The 20,914-nt window shown below is 40.2% G+C and overlaps 3 protein-coding genes across 3 annotated transcripts; 1 reads left to right on the top strand and 2 right to left on the bottom strand.

Annotated features, from left to right (window-relative positions):
- Positions 1–1,143: 1,143 nt before the first annotated feature.
- On the bottom strand, positions 1,144–4,505 carry LOC139940508 (uncharacterized). The gene is made up of 2 exons (XM_071936802.1): positions 4,290–4,505; positions 1,144–2,299 (listed from the first exon to the last, which is right to left on the bottom strand). Exon 2 carries the CDS (start codon positions 2,284–2,286, stop codon positions 1,534–1,536), a length of 753 nt encoding a protein of 250 aa, XP_071792903.1. The 5' UTR covers positions 2,287–2,299; positions 4,290–4,505; the 3' UTR covers positions 1,144–1,533.
- Positions 4,506–12,057: 7,552 nt separating this feature from the next.
- On the top strand, positions 12,058–15,559 carry LOC139940516 (uncharacterized). The gene is made up of 2 exons (XM_071936813.1): positions 12,058–12,563; positions 14,281–15,559. Exons 1-2 carry the CDS (start codon positions 12,205–12,207, stop codon positions 14,801–14,803), a joined length of 882 nt encoding a protein of 293 aa, XP_071792914.1. The 5' UTR covers positions 12,058–12,204; the 3' UTR covers positions 14,804–15,559.
- A 2,058-nt stretch (positions 15,560–17,617) lies between these two features.
- Positions 17,618–20,093, bottom strand: LOC139940602 (C-type lectin domain family 4 member M-like). Its single transcript, XM_071936974.1, has 2 exons — positions 19,793–20,093; positions 17,618–17,790 (listed from the first exon to the last, which is right to left on the bottom strand). The coding sequence occupies exons 1-2, from the start codon at positions 20,091–20,093 to the stop codon at positions 17,618–17,620; spliced, it is 474 nt and encodes a 157-aa protein (XP_071793075.1).
- Between the last annotated feature and the right edge of the window lie 821 nt (positions 20,094–20,914).

The following is a 20,914-nucleotide window of genomic DNA, read 5'->3' on the forward strand; positions in this document are numbered from 1 at the left end:
GGTTGGGGTTCCTGTATAAAGCACAATTTTAAAATATCTTTAAGTATAGTGTTGCAACTTTTCGATTAGTTAGACGATCAGAGCATGAGCTAAACACTACAGCAATTATCAAAAGAGAATTACATGTGGTGTTACTGCAAACATCTCCTAATTACACTCACACCATGCAAAGTTTTCAACTCATATGTAATTTGATAAAATGTTTGTGTCAATTACCGATAGGTTGTAATTGATTTCTCCTTCACGCATAAAAATATAAACCCTACACAACATTCCTAAGGCATTGTTCTATACGGATTGACTTCACTGTTCCATGCGGCAAAATATAACTCAAACATTTATAATGGTTTCTCAATAAGATTTTTTTCTGGGTAACTTTAGGGTTTGTTTTTCTTCTCCATTTCAACATTTCAAAGGCAAAACAAATTGATGACAAACAACATATCTGTACTTGCTTTTCTCATAATGTATTTTTTTCGAGTTGGGCTGTTTTGCCACGGAAGGGCCATTTTGAAATTTCATTGAAAAGAACCATGCACGCCGTATGTAGGCCTACGTGTTTTTCAGAGTCATGTTCTTTTTCGAAAATTATTAACAATTTCCCAAACCATTCAAAGGCCCCGTTTTAATTCTTTGAGAAAACCTGGATGATGTCGGCATAGGAGCAATATGAGTACTCAAAACTTGAAGAAAGCTATTTGCCACGGAAGAGTATCTATAAATATAAATCAGACAACCTCATGGTAGATTTTTTTTCAAAATGGCTGCCATTGCTTGTGATTGCGACGGCTCTGTTGCCAAATGTGTTTCCTCGTGAAATTCCACGATTGTTGGATCTTAGAAGAAACATCATTTAGGGCCAATGAGGGTATACCTAAAGGTTCATAACCAGGGGCCAATTTCATAGAGCTTCTATAAGCACCAACATTTGCTTGGCATGAAATGTTTGCCTTGATAAAGCAGGATTACCAGCCAAATTTACACTCGATTTTCAGGATAAGCAAACAGCTAAATACCAGTGATAGGAAACATGCAGCAAATGGAAACTGGTTGGTAATCCTATTTTCATCAAGGAAGATATTTCATATTGGGCCCTTTTCTACACACTTCATAATGAAACGGACATATTGACGAGTAAACTGGTATGTTCTACAAATAAATTGTTGTTAATTTATTCAAGTCTAAAAATAATATTCTCACATAATTTATGAGCTGAATATAAATTCGATATTAATTATTAGCTGTCGACAAATTCGATCGACAAAATTTACAATAATTAATTCATTGAAATTTGTTTAAAAAAATAATAAGAATTTGAACCAAAAAGCGGCAGATGAAAATGTTATTGGTAAGCAAGGGAATAAGAAACAAAATAGTTCGGGCAGATTTGGAGAGAAAGACTCGTTATCAGTGATGAATTTCAAGAATATTCACATTTCACTGATGTTATTTTGTTACAAAAATTATTTAAAACTCATATTATTGACTGATGTGTAATTTGTATTTACAATTAATTGTTTTGGGTTTTTTGAATTACAGGCGACCAGATTCAGGATCTGGGAAGAATAAGTCATTGAAAGCGTCATATAGTTCAAGTTCACGGACGACAGTAGGCTCACTCCAGTTAGAGCTGTTTCGACCGCGGGAGTTCCGCGTTGCAATCTCGGCGGCGGCTTCCCCTCGTTCCTGGTCAGCGATTAGCTCATCCCAGCTCCTCTCCTTAGGGTGGCGATTCTGACTTCCCGAGCTGGAGGGTTGCGAGCGGTGTGAGTGCGACGTTGACGCCGAAGCTGACGAGGATTCACGGGCAGCTGATGAGCGAGTAGTCCGCCCCTGACTCGTTGAAGTGGTGCTCTCTTCACGTCGAGGAGTTCCCACTGGATCCTGCCTCCAGGCAGGGTGGAAGTCCTCCCGGGGTTCTGACGTTGTCTCCCCGGTTGACTGACTCGGCTGACGCTCACTGTCCTCGGTCTCACCGCGGTCCATATGGGATGAATACCAGGTGGCGAGTTCTTCCCACTCGTCAGGCTCCTCGTAGTATTGAGCGTAGGCATCGTCAAGGAGTTGATCCAAGAGACCTGCTCGAGCTGCCTCCTCATCCTGCTCCATATCTTCTTCTTCCTCCTCTTCTGGTACTTCTTCAATCTCATCTGTCATGAACCATTCTTCGTCCTCTGCCTGCAATGGCTTGGAGTGACGGAGACAGAAATGATGACATGGGATGTCTGAGCTGCTACACGAGAAGAGGGAACCTGCCCCAGATTGGCGGAGAGTCTCCATGGCCATGGTGACTTGTGTGCTGCAACAAAACAAAACAGAAAACGCAAATTAGAATTTGTGCTAGTGAAATGCAAACACACATTAGTTGAGATTTAAGGTAACACACCTCCAGTGGACACTATTGGTAATTACTCAAAATAATAGTTAGCATAAAACCTTTCTTGGGTATCAAGTAATGGGGAGCAGTTGTTATTGTTATATTGTGAGAAACGGCTCCCTCTGAAGTAACGTAGTTTTCGAGAAAAAAGTAATTTTCCACTAATATTTGAATTTAATTCGAGATCTTAGAATTAGATTTGGAAATCAAGCATCTAAAAGCACACAACTTCGTGTGACAAGTATGTCCATTTTTATCTCGCCCCTTCGACGACCAATTGGGTTCAAATTTTCACAGGTTTGTTATTTTATGCATAATGTTGAGATACACCAAGTGAGTTGTCCATGGTTTGTCAAATATTACACAAAATAAACACAACAAATTTCGTCAGAAAAAAAGCATTTGAATGAAATCCATATTGCAATATTGATTTAATTAAAATGCTTTTGCAAAAATCGTCAATGTTTCTCAGTCAAAAATGTTGTTTTTGATATGTTGTTTTCAAATTAATTTTTCAGTTAATAACCTTTCGAACTCAATTACTGCGAGTATGAACTTGCCATTAATGACGAAATAATATTGCACTTTACTATCAAGCATAAGTCCATATACAATTTGTTACATCTCAGCACAATAATAAAATAAGGTTTATGTTGGTTAAATTAAGCCCATGTGGATGTGAATCAAAGTTATCGAGAAAAAAAACCATGGAAATACTAAATAATAAAACCTTGCATAATTTTTGTGTAGGCCTAGCCTACAACGTGTGGCGAAATGGTGCAATATGAATCAGTTTTGTGATCTATTCCAGACAGTCAATAACAAGAGCTGCATTTGTGTTGAATTGGTGAAGTTTGATAACATAGGACTCGAGACGAAGGTTAAAGGTAAAGCCATAGGAATAATTACGGAACGATTCGCCACGTCATGCATACAACTAGCGCCTACAGCGGGTGCATACCTATCGGGTTGGGTCAGGACCCCACTGTGTTTCTCTAAGCGACATGAACCCAATGTGGTGAATAGATAATACACGACGACCATACAAACACGTACATGTACAGGTACCTAACATGTACGGACATGTACACACACGTTGACATGGGATAAAGGTTACACACTCCTAGCATATTATTCCCGCCATTTTGACATGCTGATAAATCAATCGTTGGGCATGAACAAAAATGGCACCTTACAAACGAAACCATCATAGTCTTGCGTAGACATAATAAGTTCACCATTTAGAATTGAAATAAATTCAGCAAATAAAGAAAAAGAGACAGAAAAATAATGTTATTTGACCGAGTGTTACATCTTGTGTTGAGGAAATTGTATGTTTTTCTTTCAACGGCTGATTTAGGAGTGTGTTTTCTTCGAAAAACAACAACCGAAAAACACACCATCAAACAAAAACGATGAACTGCATCCAACAAAGTATAATTCTACGATGCATGATAAATTTAAGCCATCTCTTTGGTTCTATCTCCATGGTTGAACCATGGAGCTATGCGGAAACGCTGGCACCAAAAACTAAATTGATTGATTGCGGAAAGGGTTTGCAATTGCCAATGGTGCACAGCGCTTGAACCAGCAGGAGAACTGAACAGTATAAGCTGCCATTTTTATTTCACAAAATGTAGGTAGGCCTAATATGAAAATAGAACAATGTGGAATATATCACTGTTCACATCTCACAACAAGACTGAAGTGAAAGTATTGGACTTGCATAATATAACGTGTCAATGAAGTAAAAATAAAACGTACGTACATATTATATAGTATACGCTGCACCACGATGCAAAGGGTAATCTATAGCTTTCATTTGCTGTAGTTGTTTTCTATTCAAGATATCCTAACCCCTTTTGAAAAGTAAAGTACATTTGTTTTTAAACATCAAGCAAACAATACTTACATTTTACACGGTGCAGATGTGGCCGATCCTTGGAATTCCGAAAAAAAGAACAGGGAGGAATTGCGAAGCACTGAACAGTCGTCAACTCAGAGAGTGGTGTATGTGCAATATTACGGGTAGGCACGCTCGTCGTTATAAAAACCTGATAATATGACGTAGAGCAGTCCGAAGGTCAACCTTTATAGTACGTATAGGTCACGTGGCTGGCTGAGCTTCCTTTGTTTGGTAGGCAGTACGTGTACTGCTCTGTGGTGTACGTGTGTGTACCTATTAAAGATGGTAGATGATATTAAAAACGACCCCCCCCCCCCCACTACCACCCACCCTTAACCCCAACTTATCTTGATCACCATACATGATACAAAGGCGTTAAATACTCGTAGTGTGTTAAGCCATCCTTATCACTAATCAAAACAATGCACAATAGGTATTGATTTGGCCCTCCTCTTTTGATAGCCTTTCTTATGACAGTCTTGAAGACGTGCCCAGGCACGCGTCCATGGGTGTGAATTACAACAGAGCTAATGACAAGTGAAGAATATGATAAAATAAAATAATTATGTTACGGTTCTTGGTTCTTCATGATTTCTTTGTGATTCATACTCTTTCCAGCCTCTACATTTTGCAGCTCTTTTATGATAAGTATCAGATGAGAAAGAATGTTGTTGTTATTTGTTTTTCTCAATATTGTCTTTGCATGTGCAACTCTGGTGAAGATAACAGTATCCACGCTATTTTGTGAAATGATTGGACACGTTTGAGTATCACTTTTAAAATTAATTGCAACACAAAACTGACATGGTAAGAAGTGAAGCAGCTTTCAATAGTTAAAAAAAAAGCATTAGGGGAACCTTTTCAATTTAAATGTAATGAGTATGGAAAATAAGTTTATATCAGCCAAAATGTTAATTATGAGCAACTTTCAATGTCGGATACGTTTCTGAGATTGTGTATTCCAATTACGGATGACTCTTTCTGAGACATAACCGCTCCTAAATATTTTCGGCGATATCCCCAAAGCGTTACCACTGAACTGAAATGTTCACATCTGAGTTTATAGGTCTATCTATACATTTATAGGCCTAGGATTAAAAAGATCCAACTGTTCCAAGAACTAAAGGTACGTCCTTTGAAAGCTCAATTTGTAATCTGAGCCAGGAGAACATCATGTAGAAAAAAACATTACGATTTTACACTGTTTATCAAGTTTTTGACTGACGAGATCAAACAGAAATTCCTCATCCAACTTTAATTATGGCATTTTAACGGGTGCATGTCATGAATGACATGGGCAATGTTCGGCCGTTGGGTATTCGCTGCAATCATAAACTACGTGAATATTCATGTTGCTTAATAATACGTAGGTTCAGTGCATGCACGCTCGCACATATTGTACAGTCATGTACATGTCCGCCGGACGATTTTTGCATAGCCCCGGACACGATTGCATATGCAAAAGTGTCCGGAGCGAACAGTATTGCATGGCGGACACAATTGCATCTGGGAACCCCTCCCTCCTCAATTGAGGTTGGCCCCCCTGGTGCCCCGTACTTTTAAGATCTTACTTCTTCATAGTTGTCCATGATAAGTAATAATAAATGCCTATGATTTGACTCACAGAACTCGGGAGAGTACTGAGTAGAGAGGATACAGTGCCTCGCTGTTAGGGTAAAACCAAAATTAATATGAGTTGAAGGTAATTTATACATACAAATAGTATGTAACAACTGTTGGCTTGGGTTTGATTTTGAACAAATTTAACAATGGGCTTGTTTTATATATAATAAAAAGAAAAATTCAATTGGAAACATTAAAAATGCAACCATTGGAGAGTGCGATTAAAAATGGTGCATCGCTTGAATGATGGTTATAATCACCTCAGGGACTATACCGCGTAAATTGTGAAAATCACTTTATGCGTTAGGTTTATTATGCCATTTAATGTCATCCCCCCTTTCACCTCTAGCACTGTGGACCATGGACCTCTTCTTTGCACTTGAGTAGCGCATGCTTGGGATATTTGGGTAATTTATGCCTTCGAAACAAGCATGAAATTTGGCACACCGTTAAAGCAATAGTCATGAGAAAAGATGGACCTAATGATGCGGCAAGAGAGCCATAAAAATATATCTTTTGAAAAAATTAATGGTAAAGAATAGAAAGCCAACAACAACATATTTTGTATTCCGAAATGGGCATGGCTTATCAAATTCAAATAATTTCCTGGTTCCTTATTCAAACAAAAGCCCACAAAGTAATTTCCTTAATGTTTCAATGTTTGATTAAAACCTTGGACCACTTTTTACGAGGTGGCAACAAATTAAAACGAAAGAAAAACAACAAGTCAAACGTGTTTGTTTGAGTTGTGATTGGAATGTAACACATTGGGGCGGAGAACAAAGCAAAGTCCAGTTATGTAGTGTCGCACCCAAATAAGGAATTTGTAATTACAGGGCCCTTGCTCGTGACCCCCATTGACCCCACTGTCAGGTACATCCACATTGGTGATACCCGAGTGCAGTAAAGGTGTTATGAAAAGTTGTTTGTAAGTTTAAGGAAGGATTAGCCCTGTACATAAACATGGAATACAAGGGACTGATTTCTGATTCCCCATCCAGTCCTGTACATTTTGTGTGATTTTTACGTGTTTTAATCCTACTTGTTAGGTTATTTCTCTTAGTAATAAAACCCTACTTGGTAACGAGTAATGGGGAGAGGTTGATGGTATAAAACATCGTGAGAAACGGCTCCCTCTGAAGTGACGTAGTTTTTGAGAAAGAAGTAATTTTCCACGAATTGGATTTCGAGACCTCAGATTTAGAATTCGAAGTCTCGAAATGAAGCATCTGAAAGCACACAACTTCGTGTGAAAAAAAAGGGTGGTTTTATTTCTTTTTCATAGTTATCTCACAACTCCGACGACCAATTGAGCTCAAATTTTCACAGGTTTGTTATTTTTATGCATATATGTTGAGATAAAGAAAGTGAGAAGACTGGTCTTTGACAATTACCAATAGTGTCCAGGTCTTTAATGGGGGGTATAATAATTACTAATTGAAAACAAATTCCAAGTGACCAACAACTTACTACTGGAGGTTTGGTATTGCAAAACATTGTTAGAAACGACACCCTTTGAAGAAATGTATAGTTTTAAGGTAGCTTTTCATTATATCCCCGCATCTTCGATGATCAATACATTGCGTCCAATACAGGTTTGTTATTTTATGCATATATTGGGATACATCAAGTGAGGATGCTGGTCTTTGACAATTACCAACAGCTCATCCCTTTAAACAATAATATATAACACCAAGAAGTAATTCTATCGGCTAAGTGTAGAAAGGACATATCTGCTTTAAACAAGAGTTGGCCCTCGTAAACGGTTAGAATGGTCTAATAAACGAGAAAATTTTCACCTGTTCGTACTCGCAAAACCTACTCAATATTGTGGACAGTGGGTACACTTGGCCAACCGTAAAGATTTCTACCTCCATGCGTAGACATACTATACTCCAAACATAAGCGCACGACCCAACAGGGGCAACTGCCCTGCCAAATTTAGGCGAAATAGTTGGGGGAATCTGGTACGAAAGAAGAGAAACAAATGGACAGAGGGAGCAAAAAATATATAAAAAAGAGGAAGTAGTTTACCCGGTTATATGAATGATTGTTTTTTTTAATAATGTGTAAAATTTCAGGTAAATCAACCCCTTAGCCCCCCCCCCCCCACCCCTCGCCACAACATACTCCTCATGGGGACCCTGACTCTACACATTATCACATGAACGCCACACACCAGAAATTGACAGCAGCCACAGAACAATGAGTGGTAATTTTGGTATAGACATGTGAAATTCACCAAAGCCACGAGAGAAAGATCGCGTTGGTCATCGAAGTGTCCAGCCCTCCATGGTTCATGGCTTTGGCCATTATTATTGTCAAGTTGTGGCAGCGGACACATGAACAATGGCCCATCACCCAGTACTATCTGTCAGTCAGTACACTGAACAATAGGACCCGAGTAATCCAGCTTCGTGGATGAATGAAGAGCAGCAAACCACAGGACATGGAAGAATCAAGAAGGTTTAATTAGATCCATGTGGAGATGCACATGGACATAAAGGAAATCCCAAAGCACAATACAAGAATTTGTGTTATTTTCCACTTAGCCTTTTTTAATTGTGCCAGGTAAATACTGATCAACCACAAGGGTAATTGTTGGGAAGGGGTATTTTTTTAATAGCTCCATGTTTTACCTATCACTCCCAAAATTGTTTCGTGTGGCATTCACAACCAATTAGCAGTGTCTACAAATTAATTCAGAATAAATAAAGGGGGTTTCCAAACAAGAGTTTTGAAGTAAACACTTATTTATCTTGACAAGTTATTGTAGTTATCTGTGCTTAGTAACAGCACAATTTGATGATATGAATACTTGATACGCTGAGTCCGTCACTGGACACATTTGGTAATTGCCAAAGACCAGTATTCTCACTTGGTGATCTCAACGTGTTTCGAAGAATAACAGATCTGTGAAAATGATTATCGAAGTTGCGAAATAATAGTTATGTGAAAAAAAAACACAGGCATAAATCATCTCGCTAAAAGCTTTTATGTATATAGGGAGTCGTTTCTCACAATGCTTAATGCTATCCAAATAGCTCCCATTGCTCGTTACCAAGTAGGCATACGTTTTTATACTAACGAGGACTAATAGATGATACACTGAGTGATGCTGCTGTTCAATTTTTTTAATTTTGGAAGGAAACTATTATTCTCAAAGTTCTTTGTAATTTTGGAATGAGTGCAACCGTTTGGCAAACTGTTATTCAAAGATGGGTCTGTGAATTGTATATTAAATGGGAAATCATTGCACAAAGTCTTGTTTTATTCCAATGTCACGGTCATTTTTGTCAGTTCTTTTTTAGAAGAAAAAAATCAATATAATTTTTATTAAAACTAGTCCAATCATGGTTCAATACATGTTGGAGGTGACGACGGGTACCAGTCACGGCGTTCAAAAAACGAACACCAGTGCAATTTGAACATTACAGTTACACATTATCAAAAAGGTGACAATTGCGGAAATTGTTATTTGATCCGATGAGTGTCACATCACATGCCCAAAAAATAAATTCCAAAACCGACCAACCGTTCATTGCTTTGGTGATGTAACCGGAAAATCAACTTATTTTTTCCTTGTGTAATAAATGCATTCCGTAAGAATCGGAAACTGCACTATTTCTTGTAAAGAAAATTAATAGCCCAAATATAAAGACCCACATTCTAAAGCTCAAATGTTGAATAATTTGTCAGCTATGCCTCTAAATGGTCTTACATCGGACCACATGCAGAGCATGATGCAAACATTTCGGCCCTTAAGCGGGCCCGACCCCACACCGTAAAAGCTTCGCGCTCTGCGCTCGCATGCTCTATCTTCGACACATTTTAGACTAGATTTGCCCTTGTTTTTAAGCGCCTCTTGAAAATGTGATCCCCCACCTCTTGTGTCCCCTTAGTTTTTTCTAGTAACGCTGCTAGCCATTTTCTGTGCTAAACAAAGGCCATGGGCGTCAATCGGGGGGGGGGGAGGGGCAGGGGAAATGTGTCTCCCCCACCACCAATTTTTGGAGGGTGATGGATGACACAATATCAAAATGTCCCTCCCACCCCCCCCCCCCCCCCCCCCCTCCATGTTTTTGACCAGCTCAACCATGCGCTGTGTCCCGGCATGGGCATCAATTCTGGAAAATAGATGACACGATTTTCTGAAGGGTGGGGGACACTTTATCAAATGTCCCCCCTCAAAATCGGCTTGCACCATAGAGCGTAAAATGCAAAATTCACCCGAATGGGGCATTCACAGATTAGCACCTTCCCCCTTTAAGAAGTGGGAGGGACAAGTGTCCCACCCCCTTTTGAAGCTCAAGTGTTGTTAACCATGTTTCCCGACTCCATGAGGCTCAAGTTTTGCACTGTGAAGACCAAACCCTGTTTCGCGTCATTGGCATGAATCCGATGGGGATGGGGATGTACCCACAATTTTTGTTTAACTCGTGTGTCTTCTTACTTTATTATTATGCGTGTCATTTCCAAACTTGTTAGTTCTCTAGTTACTGTATGTTTTCTTAACTGTGTGACGCGCTGTCTCTGTCTGCCATTGCCCAAAGTCTTCTGCTTCAAAATTTGAAGGCTAGTATACTACTGTACTAGTATATAATACTAGTGTACTAGGCTATACACTAGTATTGTTTCGTTTGCCAATTTGGCCTCTGAGTGGCCTAAGATAGCACCACAGAGCATATAAAATGCAAAATTGTCCGGGCCCTTAGGCGAGCCCGGACCCGGCTTCACACTCGTGCTCACTCTTTGACACAGATTTGCCCCCTAAAGTTCGTGTCATATAACAACACCTGAATATGCTGTTAACCCAAAAGGTTCTACGCTTTAGGTTCGGTTTCATTCATTATGCCTGTTATTGGCCGAAGATTGCCGAAAATTTTCCCGGGTCCTTCAGCGGACCCGGACCCCACGCCGTATAAGGCTTCGCGTTTGCACTGGCATGATCCATCTAGATTTACCACCCCCCCCCCTAGAATTTCTAGATTAATCCTTGACGATGCTGGTGTTGATTGGGATGAAATGCCGTCTGAGCATTAACTATAATTGTGCAGAAATAATATGGATACGTGAGTTTTTTTATGTTTTTTAAAAAGATACTTAGGCCTACACCACGCCGCAAAAGACTAGTAAAACTTCTTGTCTGAATCCATCCTTGACGATACTGGTGATGATTGATATTAATAACAAGTATTTAGAACGCTCCCCATAGAAAACTATGTCACAGCGCATTTAAAAAAAAAAAAAAAAAAAAAGCAACAACAAACTTAATTTTTAAAGCAATCCTTGATGTATTATGATTGTGTTGAAACGCCGTCTGAGCATTAAATATGCAGAAATAATAAGGATACGAAGCTATGGTTAAGTTGTTTTTAAGATACAAATTACCAATAGAAAAAAACAACAACAACAATTGGTGCATCAAAACTTGAAAAGGGCATTACAATCCAACATCTGAGACGGTGCACATCACCCCCACCCCCCCCCCCACCTCAGACTCCCTATGATTGCACCAGAGAGCATCTACGGCCTTAAATTTCCCCAGGCCCCTAAATCGGGCCCCGAACCCAACGCCGAAAAATGTTTTGACTTACGATATCCCCCACCCCCATCAAGACAGATTGACGCCCATGAAGTATAGGCCAACAATTCCGTTTAGGATACAGAGGTCTTCAAGACACGAACGACGGCAGAAGGCAGATGAAATAGGTTTGGGCCTTGCAGATCCCGTTGACACAGCCTATCATAAAATATAAACCTTCCTAAGAATTTATAGGAAGGTTAGTTGGAAAAATGTTTGGCCTTTTATCCGTTTTAATGCTGATATTGAATTGAAAAACATTTTTTTCTTTCTATCAAATAATTGTTCCTTTCTTTTCTCGGGGTAAACATACAAAGGGAGTGTGGTTGAAAACTTTTATAAGTAATCTTATGGTTTAATAATTGTATCATATTTGCTCACTATTTACGGAACTTCTCGAAGCACTCACAAATTCCACGAACAACAATCGGATTGAAAGTTTCACTGACATGTGAAAGTAATTCCGCGTGCTCAAATTGGCGCAAGATTCGATGTAATGACGCAGGCGCATCAGGCGTTTTGTTCCCGAATAACGCGCTCTCCAAGCTCTGGAACTTTGTAGTTTAAAAAAACAGTTACCCCCATCTCCAAAATTTGGTATTTAATCGGCATAGTATTCACATCATTGGAAGCAAAACTTTATTTTTGAGGCTAGAGTTGTACCATAAAGACGGACGTGAGTCATTTATTTCTTTATTCAGCCTGTAAAAAGAAATGCATGGCTGCAAAATCTGCGACGCGGATCGACTGATCATAGGGCACAGTCTTTCGTGCGGACATAGTTTTTGTCAAGACTGCCTCCTTGCGCTCCTGCCGAACTCAAGTAACCCTATCTCCGTCTCGCCTCAGCACACTGCCATCATCGTCTGCCCAAGATGTCGCAAAAGATGCGAATACTCGCAAGTTGTGGAGACAGGGAGGAACTTCGACGAAGCAGTTGCGGGAACGGGAGACCAAAGAGCGCCCTCTTGTGTTTATAACATGGACGACGTAGAGAGAAAAAGATGGACGAAGAGGGCGCAGTTTGTTCAGGCTTACAAGAAACAAAACGGCCATCTGAGTCGCAAGTCACGGTAACTAAAATAGGCCTATTCATTTTGGTTTTATACACCGATGTGTGTTAGCACTGTATACCCGGTACTTTCCAGAGTTCTATGGACAAAAATCGCATGCACATTACTCGGGTGGGATTTGAACCCATGACCTCTGCTATTCTAGAGTAATTTCATTATAAACTATTAGACCTCCGAGATAGAGGCAGTTCGAATCCTATTACAGCAGCGTGTTTGCAACAATTTAATTTTCTATCCCCGATGAAAATTTAGCATCTTTTAAAATAGGCCTATTGATTTATGAAAAGGTGGTAGAGCTTATGATCACCAAATAGACCCCTCCCCCTTTCGCTTTTATAGAAAGGGGAGATTTTTTTTGCATTTCACTTTTATTCAATTTAAAGTTGTGTAGTTCTTATATTGATAAGATCCCAGGTCTAACTTTTTTTAAGGCACTGGACATAAGTGCTAGTAAAAAAAAACTTACTTGGTAACGACTAAGGAGAGCTATTGATAATATAAAACATTGTGAGAAACGGCTCCTGTGTAACGTAGATTTTGAGAAAGAAGTAATTTCTCACTTAAATATTAAGAGACTTCGCAGACCTGGGGCCAATTTCATAGAGCTGCTTAAGCAAAAAATTTGCTTAAGCACGAAAATAGCTGGCTTGTTTTACACATGTTATTGGCCAAAATTTCATGCCATATACATTGCTTGTAACTGGTATTTAGCTGTTGTTTACTTAGCATAACAATTGAGTGGAGTCTTGGCTGGTAATCTGATTTTACTAAGCAATGATTTTTTGCTTAAGCGAAACTTTGTGCTTAAACAGCTCTATATATCTTTTTCTGGCATCTGAAAGCATACAGATTTGAGCAACAATGGCGTTTCTTTAATTTTCTTTTGCGACTTCGATGACCAATCAAGCCAAAATGTTAACAGATTTGTTATGTTATGCATAATGGGACACACTAAGTATAAAGATACTGGTCTTTGACAATTACCAAAGGTGTCCTGCCGTCGATTTCAACAAGTTCTTCTTAACTTAGGGCTAATCTTAGACTTAGGACGAGTAAAGTTCTGTATCCATAGACGTGTAGGACGCATTGAACCCATCCTAAGTTAGGAGGGGTTACTTGTCCTATCTCGAGATAGGATTAATCCTGCGTTTCGTGAAATCAGCTGCATCTGTGCCTTAAAAGAAAAACAAAATAGCAAGAGCTAGATTTGAACCCGTGACCTCCAAAGCAACGTGCCGACGCCCTCTACCAACTGAGCTAGCTATATAGCCAAATTCAGGGTAGGGCGTCTGCTAGGTGAAAATCCTGCTCTGATCTTTGTCTTTGTTCAATCCATAAATAATTCACAACGTCAGCTTTCCTTGTGGCTTGAGATTTGTTTATAATCAATGGTTGGACAAATTTTTCGGGGGAATTGATCCCAGATTTCAGTGTCAATATTAATTATTATTAAACAAAAATTTTAACATCAAAAAGTTGAATCATACGAACATGAGAGATTAGGCCTTTCTGTGAATTATCAAATTTGAAGACAAATAAATGGTCATTTTAGGTGATATGAAAGCACCGAAATCAACGAAGCTATCACAGACCTAAAAGAAATATTCTAAATGCATTGTTAGTATCACTTTTTTCTTTTAATTGTATATGATTTGACAAGTTGTTGTTGTCAACTCCTCCTTCGCATGTAATTCTTGTCCTTGTTCAATTTCAACAGGTCTCGTTTCGAAGATGACGGAGACAACAGCATCACGCGCCCGAAACCTCATCACTTTTCACAGCCTAGAGTGAGCGAGTGGCGCACGCGACCGGTAGCGCATGTCTCCGCGCCGAAATACCGTATTGGCGGTCGCGGTGAGGAGGGGGTGGATATACGAGCAATTGACCACGTGAATGGTCGCTTCGTCACATGCGAAATCATTCAAGCCTCAAGTCAAGATTCGAGTCAAGACGAATATGCAATTTCAACTACAAACCAACATCCACAACTGTCACAGCCAACTGTTAACCAAAGTGATGTTCATAATACTAGGCCTACTATTAGATACAACAACAGAAGAGGTAGCGACTTCGACCCCATGAAAGAAAGAAATTTATCATTTTTTACAGAAGACACAAAGTTGGGGTGTTTACTTTCTGGTAACAAACAACGTGCTTTGCTTATTCTGTTGATTGTTCTTTTCATCGTCATTGTAACAGCGACATCATTGATAACTAGTCCACATTCAAAGTTCGGGTGACCTTTTTTAAAACTTAGAAATTAACTTTAAAAAGGAGAAGAAAACTACCCCAAAAATGTACATGCTAAAATACCTTTATTACCAAACCATTATGCAAGTTACGAGGTCGATTGAGCGAACCTGTCTCATATAATAATATAAAAAAAAACATAAATATTACTTTAAATTGTCAAATGTATTGTTGTATTTATTTGTTTAGTTGTAGATTATAAACTTAAGACACTCGTTTAATTAACTTGATTTAAGAATAATTACTCAATAATCGAACATTGTTTTGAATCATTCAATTTGGCCCGCAGTGAATGGCTAAGCCATCAGGTTCGTTTCGGGTTTTAACACAAATTTGACTGCCAAACTTAACGCACAAACATGCCCTTTTTCCAAATAAGGGCTTATGAAGATACACATTTCCCGGACTAAAACTCATATTTTATTCAGGCACATAACACAAAACCTCACTCTTTGTTTGTATGTTCTATGGGTGATTATTTGTTTGTTTGGGTTATTCCTTTCAGTTTTAGAAGACTCATTCGTTAAAAAAATTTCATCCGATTTCCCGCCATAGGGTGCGTTCGTTTAGCTTCCCTGGGTCGACTCCGGTCTGCCCGGTGCGTTCGAATAGCTTTGACGGGGCTCACCCGGGTCAGCCCCCAGTGCCCTGCTTGTGGAGTGGGTCACTTGTGGGTGACCTGAGGAGCATGCCGTCACCACGAGAGGGACGATTAGCTCTTGTCAGTGGCTCACCCGAGTGAGCACCGCGGGGTTGACCCAGGGAAGCTAAACGAACGCACCCATAATTAAAGGGTGCGTTCGTTTAGCTCCCCTGGGTCGACCCCGATGTTAAGATTTTATTTTTTTCCCAGGACGAACGTGGGTACACAATTACCCCACGTTCGTCTTCGAACCAGGAAAAAAACCCAGACACGTCACCACGTGAGCCTTCCCGTGGTGACGTCAGTGCACCTCGGGCCAGCCACAAGAGCCCCACTTGTGGATTGGGTCACTTGGGGCTGGCCCGAGGTGCACTGACGTCACTACGGGAAGGCTCACGTGGTAACGTGACTTGGGTTTTTTTCTGGTTCGAAGACGAACGTGGGGTAATTGTGTGCCCACGTTCGTCTTTGGAAAGTCGACCCATGGGAAGCTAAACGAACGCACCCAAAGTAGAGACCAACTTCCTACCCGCGGCGCTGCGATATCCGACTATCCACTTGCGCTCGGTTACCTCGCCCCTTGACGAGGTTGCGCTGGGCTGATCGCACGGGCGCCGCCATGTTGTTTTCACGTTAATTGGTGCCCGCACCCTGCTGAGTTGATGCGTCCTGGGTCAATTTCGGGGTACCCATGGGTCGGGGAATGTGTTTGTTGCGTCCAAAAACTGGAAAACGTTAGAATGGGGGTAAAAACGAGACTGGGAAAGAACCACTACACACAGGGACCCGCGCGAAACTGGAAAACATGAGTTATGGGCCAAACAGGCAAGGAACAATGTCAACGCACGGGATCGCGGGACGGGGGTGCACGGAGGCGCGGGTGATGAACTCGGGCACACACGGCACAGTGAGTGGGGGAACGGCAAAATAAGAAAAAAATGAACTGGCTGCCGATAATAATGAGGTCAGGGAAAAGGGAAAAGAGACTTAAAAACGATACAAGACAGGAAAATATTAAACTGAACGGGAACAAAATAAACGAAATGGGGTATAACGGGACTGGGAAAGAACCACTAGCGGGAGTCTTGTCCAGAGTCTTTAAGCGGATAATAATGTGTGATCGCAAGCGAGAATCCGGTTAATGCTGTGTTTTAATTCATTAAGCATTCGAGAACGACTCTGCTCTAGGGTCGAATATCCCTTCAATACTTTTTTTTTTAAGATGACAGCCGGAGAAAAAAAATGTAAACAAATAATATTAATTTGCAAAACGTTAGCATTTTTAACAAGTGAACTTCCAAAAGCGACTTTTATATGACTTTGAAATAAATTGGTGCTCCTTTCAATAAAATAAATAAAAGTGGTCATATTTCCATACTAAAACTTGATCGAACGCTTACGATTGACAACGTTTGACGCCATATCATTCTATCAATTAGTAACGCAAACTTAAGTACAACTAAAGTGTTTTTTTTAATTACTCATGAAACTATTATTGTAACCAAATCAATCTATATTATAGTTCTTATCATTAGCTCTTACTGCACGGTGAACTTGAGGGCAAATAACAATGAGCGAACTTGTCAACCGCTCCGCTTTCAGAATGTATTTGAGAATATTTTGTAGAGAAACTGAACCTCGAACAGTTTGGTTAAGAAGATGGATGCCTCCATCATACACCAATTGTCTTTTTGCGTATTAGCAAAATTTATACGGTAGAAAAGCTTCGTGTTTTACAAAAGATTACCATAAAGTGAATGAGCAGTTAACCACTTGGATCGGGCGCTGACCGTAGCAGCATGAAATAATTAATATGGTTGGAAAAATATTTTAAAGCAGTATACTGATTCTCTTGTGTATCCATTTGTATGTTTTTTGGGTGTTATTTCAAGACAAAACACGACACGCTATTTTGTAGAACTAAACAAAAACTTCATACTTCGCTGGTTGTATTTCCAGAAGAAAAATAGTTGTTTTTGTTCAATCACTACTCATTAATTAGAACACACTCTATTGAATGTTAACCATTCTTCAACAAGGATAAGGAGCAATTCCAAACAGCAAAATTTCAAGAGATTTTACGGAAATGTGCCCGTGAAATCTTCATAAAAAGTAATTTGCCCAGAATTTTGAGCAACCTTTCACAGGTCCTGCTACGTGCTCAACGCTGACAGAGTAAATTGTGAGTGTCACCACAGGGAGTATCGTTCCAGCCGGCAGCCCGGCCTTCAGCGCAATCTTCGTTGCCTAGGTAATTATCTGGCTGACCATCACTAAGACCCCATCTCTTGTCCTGCACGTCAATGGTACCTTCATCCAAACACACCCAGGTACCTAAACAAAGTCAGTCAGAAACAAAAAGTCTCATTACATAATTGTATAAAACAAATACTTAAACTTTAGAGTAACAAAGTCCTAATTTAGGCTGGCAGTTGCACCGATCCTTCACATCTCTTAAAGGTAGTGGACACTTTTGGTAATTACTAAAAATAATTATTAGAATAAAATATAACTTGGTAACGTGTTATGGGGAGAGGTTGATAGTATATTTAGAATTTGAGGTCTCGAAATCAAGCATCTGAAATCACATAACTTCGTGTGACAAGGGTGTTTTTTCTTTCATAGTTTTATCTCGCAACTTCGGCGACCAATTGAGCTCAAATTTCCATAGGTTTGTTATTTTATGCATATTTTGAGATACACCAAGTGAGAAGACTGGTCTTTGACATTACCAATAGTGTCCAGTGTCTTTAAATCATGGCTAGAATTGTAATATTTATGTTATGTCCATGGGCGTCAATCGGGGGGGGGGTGACAGGGGAAAATGTCCCCCCACCTTTTGGAGGGTGGGGGACACAATATCAAATGTCCCCCACCTTTTTGACCAACGTTTATCATGAAGCTCGAGTTTTGCACTTTGTAAGACGAAACCTGTGTCCCTATATTGGCATTAATCCTGTGGACAAAGGATGACACAATATCCCCTCTCTAAATTGGCCCTAGATTGCATCAAAGAGCATCTAAAGTGCAAAATTTTCCCGGGCCCTTGATCGGGCCCGCACCCTGAGCCGTAAAGGCTTCTCACACGCATGCTCCATCGTTGACAGATTTGCACCTCCCCCTTGGAAGAGTGGAAGGGATATTACCCCACCCACCCCACCCCATTTTCGAAGTGTGGGGACACAGTATCAAATGTTCCCTGTGTCGTTTGACCACCTTTATTATGAAAATCGTGTTTTGCACTGAGGAACTGTGGAGCACTGGAACAAAAATATTCACACAGCTCATTGTTCCCGGGCTCAAATTTTCCCGGGCCCTTGAGCGGGCCCGGACCCATGCCGTAAAGGTTCTACACTCGCGTGCTCACTCTTTGACAGATTTCCCCCATAAACTTGGTTCATGATCCGCACTTGAAGATGCTGTCAACCCAAAAGGTTCTACTGCTGCTCACATTTTACAGATGTTCTGTTCCGTTCTGTATGCCTCTTATTGGCCTAAGATTGCACCACAGAGCATCTAGAATGCAAAATTTTCACGGGCCCTAAAGCGGGCCCGGACCCATGCCATTAAGGTTTCGCACTCAGAGGCTCACTCTTCGACAGGTTTACCCCCTAAAACTTGGTTCATAGGTCCGCACTTGAAGATGCTGTCCACCCAAAAGGTTTTTATATTGCTATTACTGAGGGGGAACATCACCCCTCAGATTCACTAGATTGCACCAGAGAGCATCTACGGGCTAAAATAAAATTCACTAGATTGCACCACAGAGCATCTACGGGCTAACAAAAATTCCGGGGCTCTAAAGCGGGCCCCGGACCCCACGCCGTAATTGTTATGCACTCGCATACTTCAAGACTGATTGACGCCCCTGGTTGTGTCTCTCGACCCTAGAAATACAACGGAGTGTTTGTCGGTCGTTAAGAAAGATGAATGTTAAAGACACTGGCACTATGTAACTGTCAAAGACCAGTCTTCTCTCTTGGTGTATCTCAACATATAAACAAAATAACAAACCTCAGAAAATGTGAACTCAATTGGTCGTCGAAGTTGTAAGATAATATTGGAAGAAAAAACACCCATTTTGCGTGCTTCCATCAGATGCTTGATTTCGGGACCTCAAAGTCTAATTCTTAGGTCTCGAAATTAAATTCTTTAAAAATTACTTCTTTCTCAAAAACTTCATTACTTCAGAGGGAGCCTTTTCTCACAGTGTGTTATACTATACCAACAGCTCTCTTTTGCTAATTAGCAAGTTAGTTTTTAAGCTAACAACTATTTTGAGTAACCAATAGTATCTACTTCCTTCAACACTATGTTTCTAGAATTGTGTACCAACCTTCAGTTTGAATGTCGTTGCAACCAATCCAGAATTTCTGGCCACTGAACATTATGTTGAGTTGTTGTAACTCTTCTGTGGATTGAGGTACAACCATCACCCCACCCAACTCAACACAAATCTGCCTGCCCTCTTCCCATGTTGCGTCGGCATCATGCATATTGTAGCATTTGTTTTGCCAGGGACTCCAAGTAGGGGGGCATCGTGGTGTCCCTCCAGTAGGTGTCCCTCCGGTAGGTGTCCCTCCTGTGCTGGGGGCCTGCTTCCAACACCGCCCGTTCACAGCGGCGTAGTTTGCCATTATAAGTATACCAACAACACCCAGCAGTTTGCTCGCCAACATTTTGCAGACCATCTCTTGACAAATTGAAATTGCTGCCTGGTATTATAACCAAGAACGTGAAGGCCCTAACTTTCACAGAACGGAACCGTGTCAAGATCCTACTATCGCCAATAAAAACCCGGCTCATTGAGGTCACAAAGAAACAGCGCAACAGGGAGTTCTACAATAACAGCGATAATTTAATTAATAACAAGCTACATGCAACATGGAAAAAGTCGACTTATTATAATGAGTTGAGCATAATAAGCTGTGGCATTGTTAAAAATTTGGATTAGACGAAAATTTACTGTGAAATTTACATGCAAATTGTTTTCTGAAAGCTTTGAAATTTGTTACAGCGACACTACAAGATATGCCAAGAATTTAAGTGCATACTTAGTGCATGTATGCCGATAACTAACTATTTTTCTTCTCTGTTTTGTAAATGTTTTATGAAATTGTGTTGGTTTACGACTGGCTGGATTTCTGATCACAGTGAAAGCTCCTCACCCCCGGGCAATATTAATATATAAAAACAAATTATAATTTTTAACAGTTGGGGTCTATCTCTCTTTGTATGTTGTGCTCCCTATATCTACTGTGGTAAAACACAAACCGCCCCTAACCCTCAACCTTCTCTTCCAACAAATAAAATAATAACTATCCGGTTTATAGCGCCCTCTGGCGTTAGTTGATCACTATAGCAATTGACTGAAACAGACAGGTCCAATGATATCAATGGATAAACTTGCAGTGACGTTGACTTTCTTCTGCGTTATATTGGTCTACTCCGAAGTGAC

This window comes from Asterias amurensis, chromosome 1 (assembly GCF_032118995.1).
Source record: "Asterias amurensis chromosome 1, ASM3211899v1".
Taxonomy (NCBI): domain Eukaryota; kingdom Metazoa; phylum Echinodermata; class Asteroidea; order Forcipulatida; family Asteriidae; genus Asterias; species Asterias amurensis.